The sequence below is a fragment of the Saccopteryx leptura genome, chromosome 13 (assembly GCF_036850995.1).
Source record: "Saccopteryx leptura isolate mSacLep1 chromosome 13, mSacLep1_pri_phased_curated, whole genome shotgun sequence".
In the NCBI taxonomy this organism is placed as follows: Eukaryota; Metazoa; Chordata; class Mammalia; order Chiroptera; family Emballonuridae; genus Saccopteryx; species Saccopteryx leptura.
In genome coordinates this window covers 42,250,564-42,277,659 of record NC_089515.1, presented here as the reverse complement: position 1 = coordinate 42,277,659, position 27,096 = coordinate 42,250,564, and the positions used below count along the sequence as shown (strand labels likewise).

The 27,096-nt window shown below is 50.6% G+C and overlaps 1 protein-coding gene across 3 annotated transcripts; it reads right to left on the bottom strand.

Annotated features, from left to right (window-relative positions):
• Positions 1-186: 186 nt before the first annotated feature.
• On the bottom strand, positions 187-23,358 carry CTXND1 (cortexin domain containing 1). 3 transcript variants are annotated; one of them, XM_066354585.1, is made up of 5 exons: positions 23,166-23,350; positions 8,129-8,268; positions 5,746-5,782; positions 5,301-5,617; positions 187-4,147 (listed from the first exon to the last, which is right to left on the bottom strand). In XM_066354585.1, exon 5 carries the CDS (start codon positions 4,083-4,085, stop codon positions 3,906-3,908), a length of 180 nt encoding a protein of 59 aa, XP_066210682.1. In that variant the 5' UTR covers positions 4,086-4,147; positions 5,301-5,617; positions 5,746-5,782; positions 8,129-8,268; positions 23,166-23,350; the 3' UTR covers positions 187-3,905. The 3 variants fall into 3 exon arrangements, 2 of the variants coding, with proteins under 2 accessions (XP_066210682.1, XP_066210683.1); XM_066354586.1 differs by lacking the exon at positions 8,129-8,268 and having other exon boundaries at positions 5,301-5,425; XR_010747604.1 differs by lacking the exons at positions 187-4,147; positions 5,301-5,617 and having other exon boundaries at positions 5,624-5,782; positions 23,166-23,358.
• Positions 23,359-27,096: the final 3,738 nt, after the last annotated feature.

The following is a 27,096-nucleotide window of genomic DNA, read 5'->3' as shown; positions in this document are numbered from 1 at the left end:
GATACCCCAGGCTGGCCACGCCAGGGTCCTGTTAGTCCATCGGCGTATCTGAGCATCCGCAGGGTCACATTTCTCCTGGCGACTGTCACTCGGACTTCCTGCGTCTGCCCCTTTGCAGATTGCACTCCCTCCCTCGCCCACTTCACAGATACCTTTACTGTCTGCAAACACAACTGCCACAAGGTGGATGGTGTGTCAGACTTTACTGAGGGTTTGGAATAACAGGAAGGGGGCCTCTGCAGGGCACAGCACAACTTAAAACCGGCCGCCACACGTCCTTGTCTGGAAAATCCACCGCTCGTTCCCTGGAACCGGGAGTTTCTCTCCCTGGTCAGATTTTCCCAGGCGTCCTGGATTGTGGCCAGCTTCACAGGCCTCTGCGTGCTCTTCATTTCTTCTCTGCCAGCTTCTGTCCTTGGAAATTCTGTTCATTTCTTTTGTAGACAGTTTCTCTCTTTCCACAGCTCCAAACTTCACCTGAGACAGCGAAGGTGCTCTGATCACAAAGGCCCACCGGCCCTGGTCGGTTGGCTCAGCGGTAGAGTGTCGGCCTGGTGTGCGGGGGACCTGGGTTCGATTCCCGGCCAGGGCACATAGGAGAAGCGCCCATTTGCTTCTCCACCCCCTACCCCTCCTTCCTCTCTGTCTCTCTCTTCCCCTCCCGCAACCAAGGCTCCATTGGAGCAAAGATGGCCCGGGCGCTGGGGATGGCTCCTTGGCCTCTGCCCCAGGCGCTAGAGTGGCTCTGGTCGTGGCAGAGCGACGCCCCGGAGGGGCAGAGCATCGCCCCCTGGTGGGCAGAGCATTGCCCCTGGTGGGCACATGCGGGAGTCTGTCTGACTGTCTCTCCCCGTTTCCAGCTTCAGAAAAATGCAAAAAAAAAAAAAGGCCCACCTCCTCCCCTCCTTCAGCGGCATAGACCAGCAACAGGAGCTTGACATCTCTCTTAATACCATCAGATACTCCGGACTCCCTCCCACATGTGCCTCTTAGGTGGACGGTGTATAATTTAAATGTTTATTCTCCATGTTTTGAGCAAGTCCCTGGGTTCCACATCTCTCTACTTTTCTCTTTTCTCTTCACGTGTCATAGGAAAAAAATAAAATCAACCCAACTACTTAATAGGAGCCTGGATAATTGTGTACATGCTCTTCTAGATAGTGTGGTTTATGGCCACTGAAATGATAAGTAGGAAAACTGTAGCGGAAAAATGCTTACAGTGTAATTATAGGAGAGAGGATGGTTTAAATTATGTAACTGATGGCATATATGAAAAAAATATACCTGCATGTGGATACAGATTAGAAAAGAACAATAAATATCACTGTTTTGTTGGAGGGTTGAATGGGAAGGGGTTGTTAAATTTTCTTTTGTAGACATATTTGCCCTCTGAACACATATTTGACTTTCTGAAATCATATTTCCCCTTGCCACCAAAAAAAAAAAAAAAACAAAACAACAAAAAAACAAGAGGGAGAGTCAAGATAGGGTAGGAAATATTTAGCAAATCTAGGTGTAGAAAGAAACTAATTGGGCCCACGGGATCCTAGAAGCATTACCTCTCAAACTCCAGTGCGCATTCAGGTCACTTGGGTCTGCTCATAGATTCTTGCTCTCCCGCCATCCCCCTGAGATTTTGATCTTTTAGGCCTGGGGTGGGGCCGTGATTTGGGATTTCCGACAAGCTCCTCAGGGTCCTTCGTCACTGTTTGAGTAACATGGCCCTCGGGAATCATGTCTTTCGCTCCCAAGAGGTCTAAAGCATCTCCAGGCGAGGTCTTCAAGACCCCTCCTGTCCCTTGGGATCCGCTCCTAACTGGTTGGGAGCTGCTTCAGAGAGGCTTTTCCCAGAAGCACTTGGTATGTCTGAGGTAGGCTGCAGAGTGAAGGCGGCTCTGGGCCGAGACGACGCACAAGGCCCCTGCGCTCCATCCTCCCCTTACGCGGAGCCTCCAGTGTGTCCTGGGCCACTGCCTTCGCCAGCTGTCCCTTTGTGCATCCCACGTAGTGGAGGGGGACAGCTGAATGTGCCCTGGAATGCTGGCTGAACAGCTGTGGCTTTGTTCACTCGCAGGGGTCCCCTAGTTGTGACAGTGCTTTGGAAACCAGTTTCCCAATCACCTGGGTTGGATTGTGGACCCACAGCTGGGATACAGGTGACGGGAAGGGAGCCATGAACTTCTTCAGAGCTACAGGTCTCTTCTGGTGGATGGTGGCCTTGCCTTGGAGGGATGGACTGAATGCTTTCAGAGGAAGGTGGTCTTGTTTAACTTCATAGCAGGTGTGTGAAAACTGATGACAATGACAATGACATAAATTAATAGACACCATATCCCTTGAGGTCAGGTGCTGGAAGAGGTTGCTGTGAGCATTGCTCTGACCAGCGGTCCTGGCTCAGAGGTTTGGCCTATTGGAAGTGGCCCTGGGAAGTGAAAAACCAGGTTTCTAGCCTCTGTGGGGGCAGGGGGCTCGAGAACCTTGGTTCCTCCCAGCTCAGAACCCTGGCTTCTCCTGGGGTGGTGGAGTCAAGAAAGGACACCAAGGTTGCCCATGTTCTATCATTTTATCCTCACAACAACCTTGTGAGGTAGATATTATTCCCCATTTTGCAGATGAGGAAATTGGAGCTCAGAGAGGTTGAGTTATTTGGAGTCAGATAGCAAGGAAGTAGAGGAATTGAGGAATCGGGACTTGGGACCAAGTCTCTGGGCTCTGCTCCACTGTTCCTGCTGCAAGGTCATAGCTGTAGGTGACGGGGTGACAGGCAGGGGGAATGGTGGGAAGAAGAGGGAGGAGGAAGGCTCCAGGGGACTCATTAGTAACAACTTCGTCCTTGTTTCCCCCATAGCTCACTTCATTCAAAGCACCCCCTCCTGTCCTTTCATTCCCATGAGGTCTACACACAGTTTTAAAAAGCCAGGCTTTTACTCCTTGTTAGAAACTGAGGGGACTGAGGCACCGAGAGGTGAGTGACTTGCTTGTGGTCACACAGCCTTGGAGTGGTTGGCAGGACTTGAACCCAGGTCTCCCTGTCTGTCTGTTATTCACATCGTAGACGGTGTGCTCTCAAGACGTTACAGGGTGAAATAATTTTGCGGGAGGAAAAAATTAGCAAAAGAATTAAACGTAAGACCAAAAGAAGATGATTATTAAACTACCACCTAGCCAGCTGATGGAATTCTCTGCAGCCCCTAACAGGGACGGGTATGAAGTATGTCTGACGAAATGGGAATGTTTTCATGCTGTAATGTGAACGATACATCATTGCATGCGGTATGACTCTATTTAAAAATGTGTGTAAAAAAAGGCTGGGAGAATATTTCAAAATGGCAGCTTCCAGGGAGGCAGAGTTATTATAAGTGTTATTTCCTCCCTTTCCTTCTATTTTTCTGTATTTCCCCAAATTTCTAAAATGTACTTTCATCTATAACAGGAAAAAAAATATGCCCTTCTCTATTTTAGCTTAAAAAAATACGGCTGCGAAGCAGCCCCTGTGCCTTTTGTGAGTTTGTGGATGAGGTACCACCGTCTCCTTTCACGACGGCCTGCTGGGGGCGGCTTGGGTTTGGGGGGGATGTCTGACTGGGAGCCCCTGGGGCCAGGACACGTGCTCGTTTGCATCTTAAGGGCAGAAGTTCTCCTCAAAACAAGACCACTGTGGTATGATGGTGGATGTCTGGGCTGGAGCCAGGGAAGGTGACCACCCCATAGTCACAATAATTCCCAGACCAGCCCACAGGAGGGAACTCCCCGCCCAGCACCAGAGTGGGGGTGCTTGCGTGAGAGCAGGCAAGGCTAAGGGGAATCTTCTCCACCCCTGGGTGCCCGAGTCCCTTCCTGGTGTCTGTGGGCTGGCAGGCTGGTGGCCAGGGGAGACAGAGGCGCATCCCGGGCCGTGGCGAGCCTCAGTCGTCCAGGTGCTGCTCCTCCCAGGTGGACGTGGGGATGGCGCTGTAAGGGTCCATGATGACCTTGGCGCAGCGGATGATCATGACGACGAGGAAGAGGCAGAGGAAGACAAAGCAGGCCAAGGTCAGGCCTTTGTCCACATCCACGTAGACGGGCTCTGGTGTGGGCTCCTCCATCGCAGGCTGGCGGCTGCAGGCTGCTCCTCCGGCTCCCGGTTGACTGGTACCATCTTCCAGCCCTGCAGAGAGCCAGGCAGTAGGCAGGGAGGGTCGTGCCCACCGGCCTGAAGCAGGGGAAGGGCACAGACTCACTCCGTGTCTCCTCTGCCCCTGGAGGGACAGCTTGCTGCTCCCCTTCTCCCGAGCCATCACCACCACCCCCAGCCCCGAATTCACGGAGCAACCAGCTGCACACTGCGCCTCACATCCAGTTCACTGTTCGATCCTCAAGACCAGCGCGTCTCAACCTGTGGGTCGCGACCCCAGTGGGGTCGCCTAAAGCCATCGGAAAATACATAATGCATATCAGGTATTTACATTCCGAATCATAACTGTAGCAATATTACAGTTATAAAGTAGCCACCAGAATTATTTTTTGGTTTGGGGTCACCGCAACATGAGGAACTGTATTGCGGGGTCATGGCATTAGAAAGGTTGAGAGGCCCTGGCCAGTTGGCTCAGTGGTAGAGCGTCGGCCTGGCGTGCGGAAGTCCCAGGTTCGATTCCCGGCCAGGGCACACAGGAGAAGCGCCCATCTGCTTCTCCACCCCTCCCCCTCTCCTTCCTCTCTGTCTCTCTCTTCCCCTCCCGCAGCTGAGGCTCCGTTGGAGCAAAGATGGCCCGGGCACTGGGGATGGCTCCATGGCCTCTGCCCCAGGCGCTGGAGTGGCTCTGGTCGCAACAGAGCGATGCCCCAGAGGGGCAGAGCATCGCCCCCTGGTGGGCGTGCCAGGTGGATCCCGGTCGGGCGCATGCGGGAGTCTGTCTGACTGCCTCCCCGTTTCCAGCTTCAGAAAAATACAAAAAAAAAAAAAAAAAAAAAAAAAAAAAAAACCAGAAAGGTTGAGAACCACTGCTCAAGACAGTCCTGGAGGCAAGTCAGTCAGGTATCAAGGTGAACATTTTATAAATGGGAAAACTGAGACCCAGAAAGGGGAAATGACTTCCCCAAGGTCCAACATCCCAAGCCCCAAACTTCTGCAGGCCTCTCCCTCCTCTGGTGGAAGCTGGAAGCCGTGCAGACCCATCTCCCCACCCCCTCCGCAGCTTCACGGGGACACCTGCGTGGGCCCCTGGCTGGCAGGAACTAGCATACCTGTAACCGCAGGGGACCGTGCTGTCCCCTTGCTCAGACCTTGTCTCCCTCCTCACCAGTCCCCAGAAGTCACTGACCTGCTGGTCGGAGTGGTCACCTCTTCATAAGGGCCATGGGGTGGGCTGGCACCCGGGGCGAGGCTGCTGTAGGAGAGAGGGGGAGGGGCCGGACATCACAGCCAGGAGCCCGGGAGCGCAGGGACCTTCCACTCAGAGAGCAGGCGCAGGGGCTGGACTTCACAGCCGGGAGCCCGGGAGCGCAGGGACCTTCCACTCAGAGAGCAGGCGCAGGGGCTGGACTTCACAGCCGGGAGCCCGGGAGCGCAGGGACCTTCCACTCAGAGAGCAGGCGCAGGGGCCGGACTTCACAGCTGGGAGCCCGTGAGCGCAGTGACCTTCCACTCAGAGAGCAGGCGCAGGGGCTGGACTTCACAGCTGGGAGCCCGTGAGCGCAGTGACCTTCCACTCAGAGAGCAGGCGCAGGGGCTGGACTTCACAGCCGGGAGCCCGGGAGCGCAGTGACCTTCCACTCAGAGAAGCAGGCACAGGGGCCGGCGTGGCTGGAACAGAGCGGGACAGAAGGCTGGTTACTTCCCAAGGCGTTGGCCTGAGACATGACTGGGGGCCCTGGCAGGGAAGGCTGGTGGGGCAGCCACCGTACTTGATTCTAATGCTGCTTTTTGTTTTCTTCTCTCTTTCAAAAATGATAACGTTAAGAAAAATTATAGTAAAACATGAGTCACAATATTTACCATCCTAACCATGGCACAGTGTGCAGGTCAGTGAAATTAAGTACATCCATGATAGTGTGTGACCATCATCACTATCAACCCCTAGAACTCTCTTCATCTTGCAAAACTAAAACTCTCTAGTTGCCAGGTGGGAGGGGGTTTGGGGACAGGGTGAAAGAGGTGAAGGGGTTGAGAAGCACACATTGGTAGTTAACAGAATAGTCTTGGGGAACCTGGCCTGTGGAGGCGCAGTGGATAAAGCGTTGGCCTGGAATGACAAAGTTGCTGGGGGTTTTTGTTTTTTTTCTTTTAAGATTTTTATTTATTCATTATAGAGAGGAGAGAGAGAGAAGGGGGGGAGGAGCAGGAAGCATCAACTCCCATATGTGCCTTGACCAGGCAAGCCCAGGGTTTTGAACCGGCAACCTCAGCGCTTCCAGGTTGACGCTTTATCCACTGCGCCACCACAGGTCAGGCCAAAGTTGCTGCTTTGAAACCCAGGCTTGCCTGCTCAAGGCACATGTGAGAAGCAACTACTATGAGTTGATGCTTCCCGCTACTCCCCCTACTCCCTCCCCTTCTTCTCTCTAAAACCAATAAATAAAATCTTTTAAAAAGTCACGGGGATGTAGAGGACAGCATAGGGAATATAGTCAATAATATTGCAATAACTATGTATGGTGCCAGGTGGACACTTGAAATATCAGGGGGACCACTTTATCAAGTATATGCCTGTCTAACCTCTGGGCTGTACACCTGAAACTAACACGGAATAATATTGAATGTAAATTGTAACTGAAAAAGAAAATTTAAGAAAGAAAATAAAACTATAAATATTAAAAAACAAACAAACCCTAAAACCATTAAACAATAAGTCCCCGTTCCCTCTCCCCTAGCTCCGAGATGCTACCATTCTACTTTCTGTCATTATAAACCAGATCATACTATGAACTAGATCTCATAGGAATAGAATTATATAGTATTTATCTTTTTTGTGACTATCTTATTTTAGTTAGTATAAGGTCATCAAGTTTCATTAATATTGTAGCATGTTCATAACTTTCTTTTTAAGACTGAATAATAGGCCCTGGTCGGTTGGCTCAGTGGTAGAGCGTCAGCCTGGCGTGCACGAGTCCCAGGTTCAATTCCCGGCCAGGGCACACAGGAGAAGCGCCCATCTGCTTCTCCACCCCTCCCCCTCTCCTTCCTCTCTGTCTCTCTCTTCCCCTCCCACAGCCAAGGCTCCATTGGAGTTAAGTTGGCCCGGGTGCTGAGGATGGCTCTGTGGCCTCTGCCTCAGGCACTAGAATGGCTCTGGTTGCAGCAGAGCGACGCCCGGATGGGCAAAGCATCGCCCCCTGGTGGGCGTGCCTGGTGGATCCTGGTCGGGCGCATGCGGGAGTCTGTCTGCCTCCCCGTTTCTGGCTTCGGAAAAATACAAAAAACAAAACAAAACACACACAAAAAAAGACTAAATAATATTCTAGTGTATGTATAAAACACATGTTGTGTATCCATTCATCATTATTTTCACTTGGGTTGCTTCCATCTTCTGGCGATTGTGAATAATGTTGCTATGACTATAGATACATAAATATCTCTTTGAGACCCTGTTTCAACTCATTTGGTTATATACCTAGAAGTGGACCTGCTGGATCATACGGTAATGCTATTTTTTGAGGATTAAAAAATTAATTTTTTGAGGATTAAAGTTAACATTTTTGTTTCAGGTTAGACAGGAAAAGTTAAGAACCATATGATTTTCTCATATGTGAGATATAAAGCTGAAAGCAACAAGTGAACAAATAAGAAAAACAAACAAAATCTCATAGATGCTGACAACAGTATGGTGGTTACCAGACGGAAGGGAGGTGGGGAGTGACAAAGGGGGTCAAATATATAGCGACGAAAGAAGATTTGACTTTGGGCACTGGGCACACAATGCAATACAGGGTGGGGCTATAGTAAGTTTACAGTTGTTTGTATGGAAAGTAATACAATAATTAATAATAATAGAAGAATAAACTCTATGTTTTACGTATTCACACCTGTAAACATAATTTTGCATCACCCTGTATATGGATGATGTATCGTGACAGTGTACACTTGAAACATATATAATCCTATTAACCACTGTCATCCCAATTAATTTAATTAAACAAATATTTGTAGGACCTGGATGGATAGTTCAGCTGGTTAGAGCATCATCCCAATATGCCAAGGTTGCAGGTTTGAAGAGTCAACCAATGATGGCATGAATGAGTGGAACAACAAAATCAATGTTTCTCTTTCTCTGTCTCTCCCTTCCTCTGTCTCTAAAGAAAAAAGAAAAGAAAAGAAAAAGAAATAGTCAATAAATAACAACAAAAATATTTGTATACAGTTCTAAATTTTAAAAATACAAAAGTTTGGCCCTGGCCAGTTGATTCAGCAGATAAAGTGTTGGCCCAGCGTGTAGACATCCTGGGTTCGATCCCTGGTCAGGGCACACGTGAAAAGAGACCATCTGCTTCCCTCCTCTTCTCGTTCCCTCTTCTCTCCTTCTTCCCCTCTTGCAGCCAATGGCTGGATTGGTCTAAGCATTGACCTCAGGCACTGAGGATAGCTTGGTTGATTTAAGCATTGGCCCCAGATGGGGCTTGCCGAGTGGATCCCAGTGGGGGCACATGTGGAAGTCTGTCTCTCTATCCCCTCTCTTCTCACTTAAAAAAAATACAAAAAGAAAACAGTGAAAAGCAGTTTTCTAACTGGATCCACAGTAATCCAGCTCATCTCTAGAGAGATAGCTACTGTGGTGAGGTTCTCATACATTTTTCAGATGTGTCTCATCTATTCAAATTTTCCTTTTAGCTCTACTTTTCACCTGTAGAATTTCCATATGACTCTTAAAAAAAAATCTCTAGCTTTCCAGTGACATTTTCCACCTTGTTACCTATTTTCTTAAACATCACAAATTTTTAAAGACCACATTTGAGAACTCCAATGTCTGTGTCATCTGTGGATCTGCTTCTGTTGTTCATTTGTGCTTTTGGTTCAACCTCTTAATATATCTGATAAAAATTTCATTGGGATACTTAGCAGTTGTAGAGTCTAGACGGAGTTATCCTTTGGTGGAGAGGGTTCACCACCTGCTCTAAGAAGAAGTTAGAATTCAGGCAGGTCACCTTAATCCAAGATGGAGCTAAGCTCCCTCAACCGGCGTCCACTTGTTAATAAGGCCAGGACTGCGTAGGGTCTGATAGCAGTTCTGTGGTGGTGCCCACCAAGGTTCCAAGGTGAGAACCCAGATGTCTCCTGGTGCTGTTCCTTCTTGGTTTTCCTTGAGTTCTAGTTTTGCCCCTCAGTGCTTTGAGACAGATGAAAACTGAGTGGGATAAGCTATTCAGAATTATTCAGCAACTGATGTTTGATTCTACACTATAGCAGTGGTCTCCAACCTTTTTTGGGCCACAGATCGGTTTCATGTCAGAAAATATTTTCACAGACCGGCCTTTAGGGTGGGATGGATAAATGTATCACGTGACCGAGATAAGCGTCAAGAGTGAGTCTTAGACGGATGTAACAGAGGGAATCTGGTCATTTAAAAAAAAAATAAAACATTGGCCCTGGCCAGTTGGCTCAGTGGTAGAGCGTTGGCCTGGCGTGCAGGAGTCCCGGGTTCGATTCCCGGCCAGGGCACACAGGAGAAGCGCCCATCTGCTTCTCCACCCCTTCCCCTCTCCTTCCTCTCTGTCTCTCTTTTCCCCTCCTGCAGCCAAGGCTCCATTGGAGCAAAGTTGGCCCGGGCGCTGAGGATGGCTCTATGGCCTCTGCCTCAGGCGCTAGAATGGCTCTGATTGCAACAGAGCGATGCCCCAGATGGGCAGAGCATCGCCCCCTGGTGGGCATGCCGGGTGGATCCCGGTCGGGCGCATGCGGGTGTCTGTCTGACTGCCTCCCCATTTCCAACTTCAGAAAAGTACAAAAAGTAAAATAAAAATAAAAATAAAACATCGTTCAGACTTAAATATAACAAAAACGGAAATAATGTAAGTTATTTATTCTTTCTTTGCAGATGGGTACCAAATGGCCCATGGACCGGTACCGGTCCGCAGCCTAGGGGTTGGGAACCACTGCACTATAGGATGCAAGAGCATGACATGAAAGACATTTGTCCTTTGCCTTTAAAGATGACGCAGAAGCCCCGGCCTGAAGATGAGCACACATATGTTTGGTCATACTTCTGCTTTTCCTTTGCTCTGGGATGTTATGAGATGCTCATTGTCACACTGTTGTAACAGTGCAAGACGGGAACAACCTGAACATGTCAGTAGCAGACGGGTTAAACCTCTGTCAGGAGATCCTCTGAGGCACTTAGGAAGAAACACACACACACACACACACACACACACACACACACATATCTAGGAAACTTTGTGAAGTGAAAAAGTAAGTGGAGGAACAATACTCAAAATATGAGATGATTTATGTAAAATAAATTTCAATTTTGTACATACGCACATGTTGGGTTGGGAGGGTAGTACCCCACTCAGTGCCAGGTCATGACTTGCTGCTGCTCTAATTATTTGAGAAATTAAAGATGTAGAATATTATAAACATTATGATAACAAGTGCCTGGGTCTCCACTGTGCAGAATTTGCAACTATTTCCTCGTCCTAGCTGCTTCTCCTCTGCTTTCTCCAGAAGTGCCCGTCTAGCGCAACTCCCACCCACCAGAGCCTCTCCTCTTGCCCCGTCCAGCAATCCGACCCTTGAGCGTGGTCTGCATTTCTCACTCTGGACATCCACACACTTCTTGGGTTCCTTGGTCCCTGCTTTAAAAACACTGACCTGGTTCCCCTCCCTCCACTTCATAGATGACATCAGAGACTAGAATGTGGGGGGAAGAAGGGGTGTTTTTCAGAGTCTCAGAGCAATGGCACAGCTGAATTTGGAGCAAATCCACATTTCTGACCCCTGCTAGGCCTGTGCCTTGGGCTCTGTGCTAATGACTCCACAGGGTCATTAGGGGCTCTCCAGGAAGGATGAACAGGCTGGAGTTTCAAGCTCCTGAGTTTCACAGCAGGACTCAGTCTGGCCTCTCAAACCCCAACTCAAATCCCAGGTCCAGGGCATGCCTCATGTCAACAGAATACTCCACACAGATTGCAGAGGTCAGACCCAGAGAGATTGCCACTTTGGCGACTTTCCCCTGTCATCATGGGGCCAGGGTCGGGTTCTATAGCCTGGTGACAAGCCCCAGAGGAAGATAGAGTGTTTTCCAGATCCTTCAGGCTCAGGTGAATGCCAAGAATGGGAATTCAGAGAATAGTTTCACCTTCCTGCTCCCTAGGTAGAGTGTGCTTACTGACCATAATTACCCAGCAGGCTCAAGTCCTGTCCAACTCTGAACGTGGATATGTGGCCCTGGCCAGTGGGCTCAGTGGTAGAGCTTTGGCCCAGTGTGTGAATGTCCCGGGTTCAATCCCTAGTCAGGGCACACAGGAGAAGTGCCCATCTGCTTCTCTACCCCTCCCACTCTCACTTCTCTCTCTCTCTCTCTCTCTCTCTCTGTCTCTCTTCCCTAACTGCCATGACTCAATTGGAGCAAGTTGGCGCCAGGTGCTGAGGATGGCTCTATGGCCTCTACCTCAGGCACTAGGAAGAGCTCAGTTGCTGAGCAATGGAGCAATGCTACAGGTGGGCAGAGCATCGCCCCCTAATGGGCTTGCCAGGTGGATCCCAGTCAGAGTGTATATAGGAGTCCGTCTCTGCCTCCCCTCCTCTCACTGAATAAAAGAAGAAAGAAAGAAAAAGAAAGTGAGGACGTGACACCCAGGAAGAAACACAGCACTGAACGCAGCTGCCTGCTGTTCCCTAAGAACTGAGGGGCCAGTCCTCCCAGCAGCCTGCCCCATGCTCCCCAACACAATGGCATCCTTCTTCAGCACTGAGGCTCCACAAGCCACATGTTCCACCTGCTGGCTTCTTGAGGCGCTGGATGTGAACTTGCCTCACAATCAGGGATGCTGATCTGGGTGAGTGAATGAGCCCCAGGGGAAGTGGCTGTGGGCTGACCCTGCACTCTTGTCAAAGCATGCACTTTTAGGGTGGGGGTGTACTGGATCCAAATGGAAAAGGCCATGAGTTAGAACAGTTAGTCTTGGCCCTGGCCGGTTGGCTCAGCGGTAGAGCGTCGGCCTGGCGTGCGGGGGACCCGGGTTCAATTCCCAGCCAGGGCACATAGGAGAGGCGCCCATTTGCTTCTCCACCCCCCCCCTCCTTCCTCTCTGTCTCTCTCTTCCCCTCCCGCAGCCAAGGCTCCATTGGAGCAAAGATGGCCCAGGCGCTGGGGATGGCTCCTTGGCCTCTGCCCCAGGCGCTAGAGTGGCTCTGGTTGCAACGGAGCGACACCCTGGAGGGGCAGAGCATCGCCCCCTGGTGGGCAGAGCGTTGCCCCTGGTGGGCGCACCGGGTGGATCCCGGTTGGGCGCATGCGGGAGTCTGTCTGACTGTCTCTCCCCGTTTCCAGCTTCAGAAAAATACCAAAAAAAAAAAGAACAGTTAGTCTTAGTCACACAGGCAGGTCGTGAGCCCTGGACTTGTAAAGAGATATCATCTGTGACCATGTGCTCTGCAGCTTCCATCTGCCAACGCTCTGAGTCCTTTCCGCCACCTCCTCTTCACTCAGGAAGGAGGCTGTGCCAAGTGCCCATGTCCCTTGACCTGCCTCCCAGAACAGATGTCGGTCGGTCAGCACAGCCTGCAAGGCCTGGATTCGGGAGCCTGTAGGGCCTCCTAGCTGGCCTGGTTGTTGGGGCTGTTGTAAACTTGGTAACTGCAAAGTTAGATTTCTCCAAGGTGTGGTGGAAGTTATGCTGCTCCAACCCAGGGAATGCCCTTTGCCCACCGTCACCTGGGGCTGTTCTCTGAACCAGGCCCAGGAGCCCTACAAGGGGAGGCATGGGCGGCCGATCGCGGTGTGAGTATGAGGGGTGAGGGTGTGTGGGGCGCTGTCATGGCAGAGTCTCCACAGTTGTATCCAACAGCTGCAGCAGATGCGCTGGACAAGAGGCCAGAGCTAGTCTCTAGGGTGACATATGAGGAGAATCTAGATTCTTTAGTGTCATCATCTTCCTTTCCTGCAAAGTGCCAGGTGCAAACACATCTCTGTCCTTGACCCGCAAGGGTAAATAATGCCACTGAGAACCAGACAGGCAAGGTAGAGCCTGTGGACTTGGATGTCTCAGCCTGGGTTCAGCCCACTCGTCTCCAGTGCGTCCTCCTGATCACGGGGCTGTGACACTGTCTCCCTGGCTGGCGGCTCGGACACAGTGGTCAATATGGAAGAGCATCCTGCATGAGTGGGAAGGGCTGGCTGGACGGGCCTGGGGGCAGAGCAGTGGGTGTGGGAGGAGACACGCCCCGGGCCACCTGGAGCACGAGGAGTCCAGCTGCTGGAGTTGATCACAGGGCGGCCCTGCCACCCTGCGTCCTCCGTCTTCTGCTCGGAGCCCGTCACTCAGCCCACCCTGCGTCCTCCGTCCGTCACTCGGCCCACCCTGCGTCCTCCGTCTTCTGCTCGGAGTCCGTCACTCGGCCCACCCCGCGTCCTCCGTCCGTCACTCGGCCCACCCTGCGTCCTCCGTCTTCTGCTCGGAGCCCGTCACTCGGCCCACCCCGCGTCCTCCATCTTCTGCTCAGAGCCTGTCACTCAGCCCACCCTGCGTCCTCCGTCACTCAGCCCACCCTGCATCCTGCATCACTCAGCCCACCCTGCGTCCTGCGTCACTCAGCCCACCCTGCGTCCTGCGTCACTCAGCCCACCCTGCGTCCTGCGTCACTCAGCCCACCCTGCGTCCTGCGTCACTCAGCCCACCCTGCGTCCTGCGTCACTCAGCCCACCCTGCGTCCTCCGTCTTCTGCTCGGAGCCCGTCACTCGGCCCACCCTGCGTCCTCACCCCGCGTCCTCCGTCTTCTGCTCGGAGCCCGTCACTCGGCCCACCCCGCGTCCTCCGTCCGTCACTCAGCCCACCCTGCGTCCTCCGTCTTCTGCTCGGAGCCCGTCACTCGGCCCACCCTGTGTCCTCCGTCACTCAGCCCACCCTGCGTCCTCCGTCTTCTGCTCGGAGCCCGTCACTCAGCCCACCCCGCGTCCTCCGTCTTCTGCTCGGAGCCCGTCACTCGGCCCACCCCGCGTCCTCCGTCTTCTGCTCGGAGCCCGTCACTCGGCCCACCCCGCGTCCTCCGTCTTCTGATCGGAGCCCGTCACTCGGCCCACGCCGCGTCCTCCGTCTTCTGATCGGAGCCCGTCACTCGGCCCACCCTGCGTCCTCCGTCACTCGGCCCACGCCGCGTCCTCCGTCTTCTGATCGGAGCCCGTCACTCAGCCCACCCCGCGTCCTCCGTCTTCTGCTCGGAGCTCGTCACTCGGCCCACCCCGCGTCCTCCGTCTTCTGCTCGGAGCCCGTCACTCGGCCCACCCTGCGTCCTCCGTCTTCTGCTCAGAGCCCGTCACTCAGCACCTGGCTGAACCTTGGTCACCAAGGATGTGAGAATGGGAAGATCAATTCAGCGGGATATTATTAATTACCCTTCTCTGTTTAGAGTCCTTGAAAGTGTCTGCTCGTTTCGTCAAGCCTTCCCACTCCTACTGCGCTAATGCTTTCTCTCCTCTGTGCCCAGCAAGCGGGACTCAAACGAACAGATGAGGCCTGAGAATTTATGTGCACCGCCCCACGCTCAGGACAGCGGGGGACGCTGGCGCAGGAAGCGTCCACACCAACAGAAGCCACAACCATCCTTTTCATCTTGATAAACAGACCCGCAGGGAGGGGGGGCCGCCTGGCCAGGAGGCCACGGGGGCTGGGCCTGTAGCCGCCTGCTCCTCGGGCTGGCAGAGGCGACCCTGTCCTCCCAGGAGGACGAGCACCGTGTTCAGAGGTCTCTGTTTCCGAAGTGAAGCCTCAGCCTTGTTGAAGATCAGGCAAACAAACACAGCTGCAGGGGGCGCTGGCCGGCACTGCCCTGGTGGCTGCGCACAGTTCTGGCCGTCAGAACGAGTGAGTCAGGCTCGGACACTGCCCTGCAGTCCGAGCAGAGGTGACACAGTGACTAGGAATCATGTCTCTAATAGGTTTCCTGGTGGTGCTGATGCCACTGGTCCGGGATCTCTCCCGCAGACAAGAGCAAGGTCAGCCCTCCTGCTGTCAGGCGCTACCCCTCTGATACAGACGTCCTCTGTTCCCCGCAGCCTCCACGGAGAGGGACAGCGTAGGGGCGAGGGAGGGACTGGAGCCAGTCCTTGGGTTTTGAATCTCAGCCCAATCCTGTGTACTATATAGCAAGGCAACCTGGGCAAATGATATAACCTCTATGGGCCTCAGTTTCCTCCTAGGTAAAAGAGGGGTGATGTGTGATGATTACAGCACCAAGACCATAGAGTCAGGGTGAGGATTAGAGAGGAGTGATTGTCAGTCAAGTGCCGAGAACCATCCCACACAGAGAATACGGTCCAAACACCAGGGCTACCGTTCCACCTCTACAGGGGAGGACGCACGGCTGGGCAGCTCGGGGGGACTCAGGCCTTGGACATCGAGGCCCTCCTAGGCTCTGATCCCAACCAGCCCACCAGACTCGTGTGTTTTCCCCCAGACTGAAGAGGTGACTCTGGTTATTTATTCATAAACAAACAACAGTGTGTGTTGCTTACAAATCTGGGTTAACTGGGCTCGGCTGGGTGGTTGTCACTCACTCGGAGTTCTGATGTGCAGTTACAGTCAGCTGGTGGTTGAGGTTGAGTCCTCTGGAAGGTTCCTTCACTGGCACGTCTGGTGGCCAAGCTGGGAAGATTCACGCAGCTGGGGCTGGAACAGATGGGCTCCTCAGGCATCCTTCTCAACAAGCGGTCTCTCCACACGGCGGCCTCAGGCAGCCACCCCCTGACGTGTCGGCCCGAAGGTCACGGAGAGAGGGTTCCCAAGAGAGACCAGCAGTAGCCACGTAGCCTTTCCTAACCGAGACTTGGAAGTCACAGAAGGTTACTTCTGTCTCATTTTATATATCGAGGCAACCACAAAGAACCACCAGGTTCAAGGGGAGGGAACACGCACTCCACTGCTCATTGGGGCAAGTATCAAAGAATTTGGGGCATATTTTAAAACCACCCTGAGGCTCTCGCTTCTGCCTGTATTCCTTTCTGCCACCACGCTCTGCACCTGCCTACCTCTGCTGCTGAGGGTCCTCATCAGACACTCTCTGAGATGTTTCCTTGTCCCTCCCATTTGTCACCCCCTGAACCCCACAGCCTCGTGTTCGTGATCTATTTACTGGGCTTTGTTCTCACAGATTCCAAGTATGTAAACAAGCAAATGAACAATAACACCAAAGAGGTGTGGACAGGGCAAAAAAACAAACAAAACCCGGAGACTATGAAAATGATAGTTATGCCTGACCTGTGGCGGTGCAGTGGATAAAGCATCAACCTGGAAACCCTGAGGTTGCCGGTTCAAAACCCTGGGCTTGCCTGGTCAAGGCACATATGGGAGTTGATGCTTCCTGCTCCTCCCCCCTTCTCTCTCTCTCTCTTCCCTCTCTATAATGAATAAATAAAATCTTTAAAAAAAAAAAAAAAAAAAAAAGAAAATGATAGTTATGTGCCCAGGGTCATAGTACTTATTAGTTCTTTCTTTCATATTCTTCAGTATTTCCCCCAGACCTCCACAGAGGACATCTACAACTTGAACAGTCAGAAAAAATATTTTTTTCCAGAACAAGTACATTTAAAACCAGATGGTAAGTGTTTCTTGTTCTGAACCCAAATCTTAATACCTCAGCTATTCAGCTATTATTGAAGTCTTTGCCCTTCAAAGCGGCAAACTGTCTGTCACTCCAAAGTCACCTTATAAAAAGGGGAAGAAAACACCATGAGACAGACCCAAAGTAAAAAGAATAACCTTCCTGATGTACAGATTAAAACTGGAGCAGTTTTGGACTTTTTTGGTCAAAGGGTCAAGGATACAGGATGCACTTGCATCGGATGCAGGGGCACCGGTTTCTCTGCTGTTTGTCCTGCGATTTTCCCGGGGCTGTGCAATGACGGAGGCCACCTCAGCCTGGACCATGGAGCCGTGGCTACTGGCAGTGCTGACAGCGACTGTGTCGAGACTTCTGTTGAAAAATGAAATTATGGGGCGCCCTGGTGTGACACCCATGTGGGATTTAATGTGTGTCTCCAGGTCTCGAGAAGAAAGAGGACATTGGTGTTCCCGTTCGGACAGAATGAGCTGTGCACGTGGGGAGAGGTGCAGTTTAAGTCGAGCCAGGGTGCCAACCGTGCGGATTTCCTAAGCAGGGCCCGTGATTCCCAAACTTCAGACTCCAAGGTTTAGAGTGCCTACTAATCCCTCTCAGCCTTGCTTTAAAATGTGCTTCGCCAGCTCTGAGCTGGGAGGTTCTGGTTCGGGGATGCAGGGTTGGGCCTCTGAGTCTGCATTGCATCGCACAGTGACCTCCCCTGTGACTCTTTGAGGACTTCGCTTTTTCCTTCACTTCCGGTGAGGCACGTGTTGACTGTCGGGTCCGGATTCCATATACGTTTCTCCGGGCCTCCTGTGTGATAAGCGCAGTGCTAGCTCACTTCACATTCTCCTCTATAAGCTCCTCCTATAACTTAGGAGGTCAGTGTTCTTCTCGCCATTGGACCCATGAGAAAAGTGTAGTTCGGAGCAGCGGGGTGATTTGTTGGTGGCCACACAGCCGTCAGCGGTGAAGCCAGGGCAGGAGAATCTGACAAGCGGAGTCCCTTGTGCTCCCTGGGGTGACTCTCTCCAAGGTTCCGTAATATGTGAGGTATTGTTCCTGAATCGCTCCCCCCACCATCCTTCCACCATCCTGGCCACATCCCACACGCAGGAAGCCCTTTCCTTAAATCGTCCCTGATCCCCCACCACTCCTGTGTCTGAGATGCCTCTGAGAGGGGTAGCTTTTGTCTGGTGGGCCGTCGCAGGGTCCCCTCCTGGAATTCACAGGTGGGGAGCCTCCCCTGAATGGGGGGTGGCGGCACTGGGAAATTGATCCCGGAGAGCGACGTGACTCTTTTTTTTTTTTTTTTTTGTATTTTTCTGAAGCTGGAAACGGGGAGAGACAGTCAGACAGACTCCCCCGCATGCGCCCAACCGGGATCCACCCGGCACACCCACCAGGGACGACGCTCTGCCCACCAGGGGGCGATGCTCTGCCCCTCCGGGGTGTCGCTCTGCCGCGACCAGAGCCACTCTAGCGCCTGGGGCAGAGGCCAAGGAGCCATCCCCAGCGCCCAGGCCATCTTTGCTCCAATGGAGCCTTGGCTGCGGGAGGGGAAGAGAGAGACAGAGAGGAAGGAGGGGGGAGGTGGAGAAGCAAATGGGCGCTTCTCCTGTGTGCCCTGGCCGGGAATCGAACCCGGGTCCCCCGCACGCCAGGCCAACGCTCTACCGCTGAGCCAACTGGCCAGGGCCGCGACGTGACTCTTGACATACTGCAAATCCACCCTCTCCACACTCACCTCGGTGCCCGTGACCTTTCTAAGGCACATTCTCAGAAATCAGAGCATCTGCTGAACAAGAAGTAGGTTTGCAGAGGTAGATCTCACTGGGCGTGTAATTATTGATTAACAATAATGTTTTTTGTTCACATGGAGATGGGGCCGCCAGGGAGAGGCAGAATTTTCAAAGCTCAGTTGGGTAACAGTGTCGGGGTTTCTTCTGCAGATACTGAGAATGAACATATTAATATTGAACTGGGGCACAAGGAGGAATACATACTCTGACTGTCACTCAACAGTTCCGCCTTATGGTTGATACTGATAAGACCCAGGTCCTAGCAGTTGAGTCAAGAATGTCCATTTGTCCATCCATTGGTTCCTCAGAAGAACACCCCTCCCAAACACCAATTATTAAGGGAGAGAAACAGACTTTTTCCAAGAGAAGGGTCGTCATAGAAGCTGAGCAGCCTACTATTGATGGGGGTTTAGATGGCAGGTCCATCCACACCCTCCAGGGACCCGGTCCCTGTGACTGTTCCCATGCATGGGCTCTCACTACTGTGCGACCTACGGCATGGGGGGAGGGGAGGGGCCGTCAGCTTGCTCCTATGGCTTAACTCTGCACTCAGTGTCTTCCCATTGCCTAGAGTACCCAATTTTGTTTTCTTCTTTTTCCAAGTGAGAGGAGGGGAGATAGAGAGACAGACTCCCACATGCACCCCGACCAGGTTCCAATTAGCAACCCCCATCTAGGGTCAATGCTCTGGCCATCTGGGGCCATGCTCACAGCCAAGTCGTTTTCGCTCCTGAGGTGGAGGGCTCCATGAGCCATCCTCAGCACCCGGCTGATGTGCTCAAATTCATTGAGCCCTTCAGAGGTTGTGGGAGGAGAAGAGAGAGAGGGGAGGGGTGGAGGAGGGGTGAAGAAGCAGATAGTTGCTTCTGTGTGCCCTGACCAGGAATCAAACCCAGAGCATCCACATGCTGGGCTAATGCTCTACCACTGAGCCAACTGGCCAAGCCCTTACAGTAAGTACCCAATTAAATGACATTTCACGAGCCAACACCAGGCAATTGTTGAGAAGGACTCTAAGGCCTCTCTCTGGCTCTGTGAGAGAGAAGGTCGCGATTGATGAGCCATGTCTGTTCTGAGCAAGGGAGGGAGGCTCGACAGACGCGTGCCATCTATTTCCAATCTCGAGCACAGGGAGCTCCGTCTGAGCCAAAGAGAAGTCGGTGTAGCCAGAGGGAGCTGGAGGTGATGATAGAGGCCAAACAGTTCCAGGCCACCTGTTGGCTCTCGGTGCCAACTGCTGGATGACAAACGGGTGTCATCATGCCTGACACCTGTGGTCAACTCATCATAGACACCTGAGCATGAAAATTCATGTCCACGGAAAGAACATCTTATCTCCCCTTGTGTCTGCCAGGGGCCTGGTTGTGGGAGCAGCGGCCTTATCTTTATGACCTTGCTGTGATCTCTTGGAGGAACACAAGGTTCTTTTCCATCACACCACCCCCAAGGACAGGAGTGAAATGCCATTTTGGAGTCCCTGGGGCTCTAGGAGTCCGGCATCCCTTCCGGGGGCACACACCACGGAGGGCGTGGGAGTGCGGCCCGGGGCCATGTGGCTGGTGGGCTGCCCTGCTTTGTATGAGAACGAAGATGTGTTATGGCGTAGAATAACATATTTAAAAATAATATAAACATTAAAAGTGAATCATTAAAGAATTAAAAAATTGAAAACCTCCCATAGGCACAGAATCTAAATTATATACTAAACATGAAATGTGTGCCTTGAGGCCATTTACTGAGACACCAGGTCACACAACCCCTCTTTTGTTATAGGGTCAGCAAGTGGGCAGAACAGGAAGAAAGAGGCTTGTGGCTAAGCTGTCACCACCTGATCTCTTCCATCTTCTAGGACATTGTCCTTCTATGTGTCCCTTGAAATAAGTTTTCCAGGGGCCCCACCTGGAGGGCTGGCAGCATTATCGTCCCTGGGGCACGGCAGGCACCCTCCAGGAATTTCCAGCCACAGGGACATGTGTTCATGGACACACAGAGGAAATCTGTCCATGGTGGACACAGGAGCAGGCTACGGGGTGGGAGGTGCAAAAGGACTTTGTGAAACACCTGCTGTGTGCTAAGCTTTGTTGTATACTCGGCAGCTGTAATTTCCATAACAACCCAGCCAAAAAAGCAGTCATTCCCTGAGTTTAGAAACAGGGAACTGAGTCATATACGAAGGTAGGGACTCCCAAGCAATAACAGATCACAGAGAGACCAGTTACAGAGGGACCACCGCCTAGGCCCCAGACATGGAATTCTGTCACTTAATTTCATCCTCACAGAGTGGAACCGGTGGTCAGTTTGAGTGCTGGCTAAGTCACGATGTTTTCCTCTGAGCAGCCACATAGGATAGGTACAGCACCGGGGATCAAAATCCGGTGAGCCCAGTTTGGAATATACCAGCTCCCTTACCCTGAACTGACCTGGGGTAACTGAAGGCACTTCTCTAATCATAAGGCTCTTCATCAGGGAAATGGGGATAAGAATTGTTACTCTGGGAATTAAACAGCTATATAAAATGCTTGGCATAGAATAAGTGCTTTACAAATGAGAGATCTGAAGCTCCACCTGACCAGCGGCAGAGCCAGGACTAATACTGACCTGCTGGCTGCAGACACCAGGGTTCTGTCTCCCCGCTAGACACAAGATAACAATTCTCCCGGGGCTGCTCTCCTGTCCTCAGGAAATGCATCCGTTCCCATTAGCTCTCTGATTTAGTAAGAAGGCTGTGATGCACTTTAGGAATATTTCCTCCCCAAACAATTCAAATATTTGGAAATGCTGTCACTTTTAATGTTTTAATATGAACTTCAGTTATCTTAAAAAAAAAATACACTGCCATGGACCAGTTCCATGGCTCTTAATGCCAAGATTCAGTACATTATGGTCTTTGTCCCCATCAGGGCTTGTTAGAAGCACTGACCTCAGAGTCTTGGAACATTGTCAATTTGTAAACACTATTCTTTCTATTGTGGCCAGACAGGATAATTTAAGGCCATTTTCCTTGATACCATTTCATTTTCCATTTAAACCATTGGAAATAGCGTTGAATTTGAACGATACTATACACAAACCACCTTAGGTCTGCAGATTTGGAGTCTGTGCTGTGATAGTGTAGCCTGCTAGTGTAAATATTTGTTGGAGAAAGGTTAGCAAGGCAGTATATTCAGAATGGCTGCCTCTTTCCTTAACTCGGTAAAGAAATAAACTGGAAAGAGAAAGGGTTTTCTAAATCATAACCTATAAGCTGTCATTGAGCTTCTTCAAGCTGAGCTATTGCTTTCTTCAGGCTAGGCAAGATTCCTGTTTGTAAAAACCCTTTTCCACAATAATCTTGTTTATTTTAAATTTGGATCTTAAATATCTAATGGCTAGAAATTTGCTATAATTTTCCAGATCCATTTGAGTTCAGAGACACATTAAATTTCATGCATTCATTACTTGCATGTCGTTCTGGGAGAGAGAAAAAAATACAACTGGAAAAAGCAATTGGGAAATTAATCGTTTGGAACAAGACTATATGAATGCAGAGATAACACAGAATAGATGAATAGCCTCGCACAATTTGTCTTTTGGATAAACAAGAAGTCGTTGGCTTTAGAACAGTTTTCCAAAGGTAAGTTTCTGCTTGCACAGTTCTCCTCCTGGTGTGTCCTCAAAGCTGGTGTGTATCTTATGCTGAGCCATCTCTGAAGATGTGGCCTCGATCCAAATCCAATTTGTAAATCACATGTAAGGCCTTGGATGTTTGGCTTTTTGATGCCCTAAACTCACTTTGCAGGTTTGCAAAGACCACAGATCATGTTATCACAGTTCCTGTCAAGAAGGGGCTCAGGGAGAGAGAGGGTCCGAAGCCACATGACCTTGCGAGCATCTCGCGAGAAGGCGCACCACCTTGGTTTTTCCCTTTCAGAACTTTCCCCTGGGCAGTAGGGACTGTTATAAAAGTCAGAGCTGTAACACATTCCCCAAAATATCACTCAGAGCCATTCTCCACTTCTCTACTGATATGGGATGAAATATCTGAAAGGCGTGCTAGGCTTTTCGTCGCAGATCAGAACAAAATCCAGCTGAGACCTGACATTTAAAAGGCTGCCACCAACAGAACTTTTCCCAGAAGTTACATCAGTTGTGACCTTCATCAGCTACACTGAGAAAAACTGGTTCTGTGGTTTTGTAAGCCACAAGAAGGAGCTGCATTTTAGGCACTGAACTTGACGAGAAGAATTTATAACTTTGATTCACTGACAACTCACACGGCTCAAACCCCTTAGTGGCAGGCAGAGAGACAGCGGTCCCCCGAATGGAGAGGTGATGGCTCGGCAGCGTGACGGTGCCTAAACATGGCACGACACGCTTTCAGGTGTAGAGACCCACGCCAAGAGCATAGCCGGCCACTGCAGCGCGGGCCGGCGCGGCTCCCCGGGCGCCCAGGGCTGCGGCGACCTGCCCGCCCTCCTCCGACCCAGGCGCGGCCGGGCGCAGCGCCCCAGAGGAGGGGTACAGCCACACCTCGGCGAGCAGACCCTCTACCTGCGGCCGGGGACCTCCTGCACGCCGCACTCGCACCACCGACAATGCTGTGTGCCCCAGCCCGCAAGCGCCCGGCAGGTCCCGGGTGCCCCCGCAACCTTACCTGGGGAGGCCCGTCAAGTGCGCTCTCAGGGCCCTGGTTGGCTGCGGCACCTCCCGGCCGGGGTCGCAGGGGCGCAGGGGGCGCTGCCAGGCCCGGCAGGGCGCGCGGCGGCAGGGCTGCGGCTGAGTCAGCGCCCCGGAGGTGCGGGCGAGCCCGGACCAGCCGCCGAGAGGGGGCTCTGAGCGGAGCGCCGGCCGGCCTGGCATTTTAAAGGCGAGGCAGCTGGATGCCGTTCAAGCGGAAACGCAGGAGAAACTTCACCCCCGGCCAGACAGAGCGTGGGCCGCGCCGGGAGGGGGCCGGGAGCCCCTGGCAGGCGCACGACCCAGTCTGGGTGATTCTGATCGGCTCTTGTAAAGCGTTCCCTTCAGATAATTCATTTACGGAAAAACAGACACCTTTCCCCAAGCCACCGCCTGCATTATGCTTAATATCCAGACAGACATTTCCACTAAAGTTAGGATCAAGATTTGGAGGCCGCTTTGGAAACTCTGGGGAATGCAAATTAGACTAGAGAAGAAAAGGGTGTAAAAATACTAACGTCGTACAGTGAAACCAATATATGTATTTGCCTTTTTTTTAAATTGGAAAGTACTAGAAAAACAATTACTATTGGCAGAAGATAAACATACAAAACAGTATTCTTGTGCTGGCTGCCCATGGAGAAATGTGGATGAAAAATCTCTTCCTCACTGATACCAAAACCATAAGTAGAAATATAAATTTGTCAGGGAATATGTTTTGCTTTGTATAAAACTCGTCTCTCCTGGGGGAACTGAAGATTTGAATGTATGGACGCACAATCCTTATTCTAAGATGAGCATGTAACCATATCAACTCCTTATCTATAAATTCAATACAATCTCCACCATATTCCAAGTAGAATTTTCTTTTTAACTTGACACAATGATTCCAGGTCTAGTGTGGAAAATCTTTTCTTTCTTTCTTTTTTTTCTTCTTAAGATTATATTTATTAGACAGAGCAAGGCAGAGGGGAGAGGTGGGAAGCATCAATTCTTTATTGCTTCTTGTATGTGCCTTGACCAGGCAAGCCCCGGGTTTTGAACCAGTAACCTCAGCGTTCCAGGTGGAAGCTTTATCCACTGCGCCACCACAGGCCAGGCCACTAAATCTTGATAAAGAAGAGTATAAGGGAAAGTAGCCATTCTGGATATTAAAATGAAAGAATGCATACATGGGTGAATAAGATGCAATACCGACAGAGCGCTTATACCAAAGGAAGTATGTATTAGTGTATTTCATTCCTCACAGCAACCCTGTGGTGCAAATACTAATTTATATTGCTGTCACTTACAGCTAAGGAAACGGGGACCTGGTAGGATAAATATCACTCCGAGTCACACAGGGCAAGGGGGGGGGATTATTCTGCCTCCCGGACCTATGCATCTGTGCTCAGACCTCTGTCACACTACACTGCCTTTGTCACAGAGCAACAGTAATTAAAACAGCATGTTGCCAGCCCAGCGATGACTGCTCAGTGGAGTAAGGATGAAGAGCCCAAAATGATAAGAAACTGTGGTGTTTAAGGTGGATCTTCAAGGTAATAAAAGAAATGGATTTTTCCAAAAATGATATTAGAATAACTGACCAATAATTAGTGGAGCTGATTTTCTACCTACTTCCCCAGACCAAAATAAATTCCAAATCCCTCAGTTATTGAATGTAAAAAAGTGAAGCCAAAAAATAATTAAATGAATACATAGGTGTTTGTCAGAAACCTGGGATTATGAGCCTTTTAGATATATCACAAATGCATGAAGGAAAAGACTGACAGATATGATTATAAAAATATGAATACATTTATTTAGGAAAAAAGACACCAGGAACAGAGTTAAAAAGGAAATGACAAACCCGGGGTTGAGGGGGGGGGGGTTTGCTATATAATTATATTTCTTTTTAAATATTCAGGAAAAAAACCAGGGGGGGAGGATTTTCGTTTCATGAATCAATCCTTCAGCATTTTGATATTCTAGGTTTTTCCCAAGCTTGTTTCTTCCTTCTCATTCTAAGAGCTCAGGTCCCTGGCCTGCAGGACCCTCCAAGTTCTCAGCCCCTGGAAAACCCCTGGCAGCCACGTTCACCTCCGGCGGGCCCTCTAGCTGAGCACCCTCTAGCGGAGAGAGGAGGACAGTGCACAGGACCCCGTGCTCTCCCAAAGGGTGCTGAATATCTCTCTATCTGGGTAACTTCTAGCCATTCTCTTAGTCACGTTGTTAGGGGTTGAAAGGGCCTTGAATGCCATCCGGCAGTTTCATTCAATGTAAGCATTTAAGGTATACTATAACTTTCTTCAACCCATTCTGACACTATTTTACTTTTTCCAGATACTGACAGCTTTAAAAACAAACAAAAACAATTGGTTTGAACCCTTCTCAACAATGAGAGGCCCTAGCAATTTATATATATTAATCAGTCATCAAGTATTCAAATATTCATATAACACCCACTGGGTGCAAGTATGAACCAGGCATAAATTATGCAAATTAGACATTTCAGTCATTTAAAAATAATTTCCTGCCCATATGGGCCCTGTTGTTTTAAGTTTCAACAGAATGAGACAACTTGTCATTGGCCATCATGCTGTTTCACTTCCCTGTGAGTTGCAGCAGCCAGAACTTCTTTAAAGAACAGGGAAAGTTTAGAGTTTCCATGTGCTGGCAACAGCTCCGTCCAGGTGGGAACTCCTGGTTCTGTCTCCATCCTTCTATCCATCCATCTGAATATCCATCCATCCATCCATCCATTTACCCATCTACCCACCCAGCCATCCATACTTCTTTCTGTCTATGCATCCACTCATCCATCCATCCATCCATCCATCCATCCATCCATCCATCCATCAATTCATCTTTCTCTCCATCTATTCAGCTATCCATCCATTCATCCATCCATCCTTCTAGCCATCCATTTATGCATCTCTCCGTCCACCCACTTTTCCATTCATCCATCCACCCACCCATCTATTCATCCATGCATCCTTCCATTCATCCATCTAACTCCCATCCCCTTCATCAAAACAGGGGCCAATCTCTTCTCTTGGGCAGTGAAAGGAGTGGACTTGGTCAGAGATGATCTTATCTTAACTCATGTTGAGGGGCTTGTCCCAGCATCACTTGATGCTGGATTAGTGGCAACAAGGGGACTCACCCTTGGGTGTTTCAGCTCCTGCACTTTCCCATCCTGCTCACGCAGGTTTACAGATAAGCTGCACTTAGCCTTGGTCTGCTGGAATAGCTGAGAGACAACAACGAAAAATCATTCTGTACAGAGCCATGAATTATCAGTAATGGATGATTCCCTGTCATACTGCTCTCCAAGGAATACTGATTCTGCTGTATCATAAGAAGCAATTTCTGGTGTCAAATGAGGTGGAGAATGAATGTGAGTTTTCCTAAACTTTCTCCTATACTTTCAACATTGGTCCTGAACTCAGCAGAACTGATTTATGGAAAGCTACTGGAGACATTTCCGAGTCTATGAGAGGAAGGTTAATATTTCAGAAAGACAAACTAAATGGGCTCTTAATTAAACATATAAATTCAGCAGATAAAAATGCACAGCTATGTTTATCTGTGCCCTGTAGCCAGTGGGGCAAGGCAACTGTGCACCAAAAGGTGTTAAATTTTAAATATACCATGCTATTCTTTGTAAACTCTTTTCATGATCAAGAAAGACAGGCTCAGCCCTGGCCGGTTGTCTCAGTGGTGGAGTATCAGCCTGGAGGGTGGAAGTCCCAGGTTCAATTCCTGGCCAGGGCACACAGGAGAAGCATCCATCTGCTTCTCTACCCTTCCTCCTCTCCTTTCTCTCTCTCTCTCTCTTCCCCTTCTGCAGCCAAGGCTCCATTGGAGCAAAGTGGCCCGGGCGCTGCGGATGGCACCATGGTTCCAGTTGCAAGGGAGCAACACCC

What these genes read in the sequence shown, in the direction of transcription:
- CTXND1 (XM_066354585.1), bottom strand. Translation starts at nt 4,085, where the DNA reads ATGGAGGAGCCCACACCAGAGCCCGTCTACGTGGATGTGGACAAAGGC.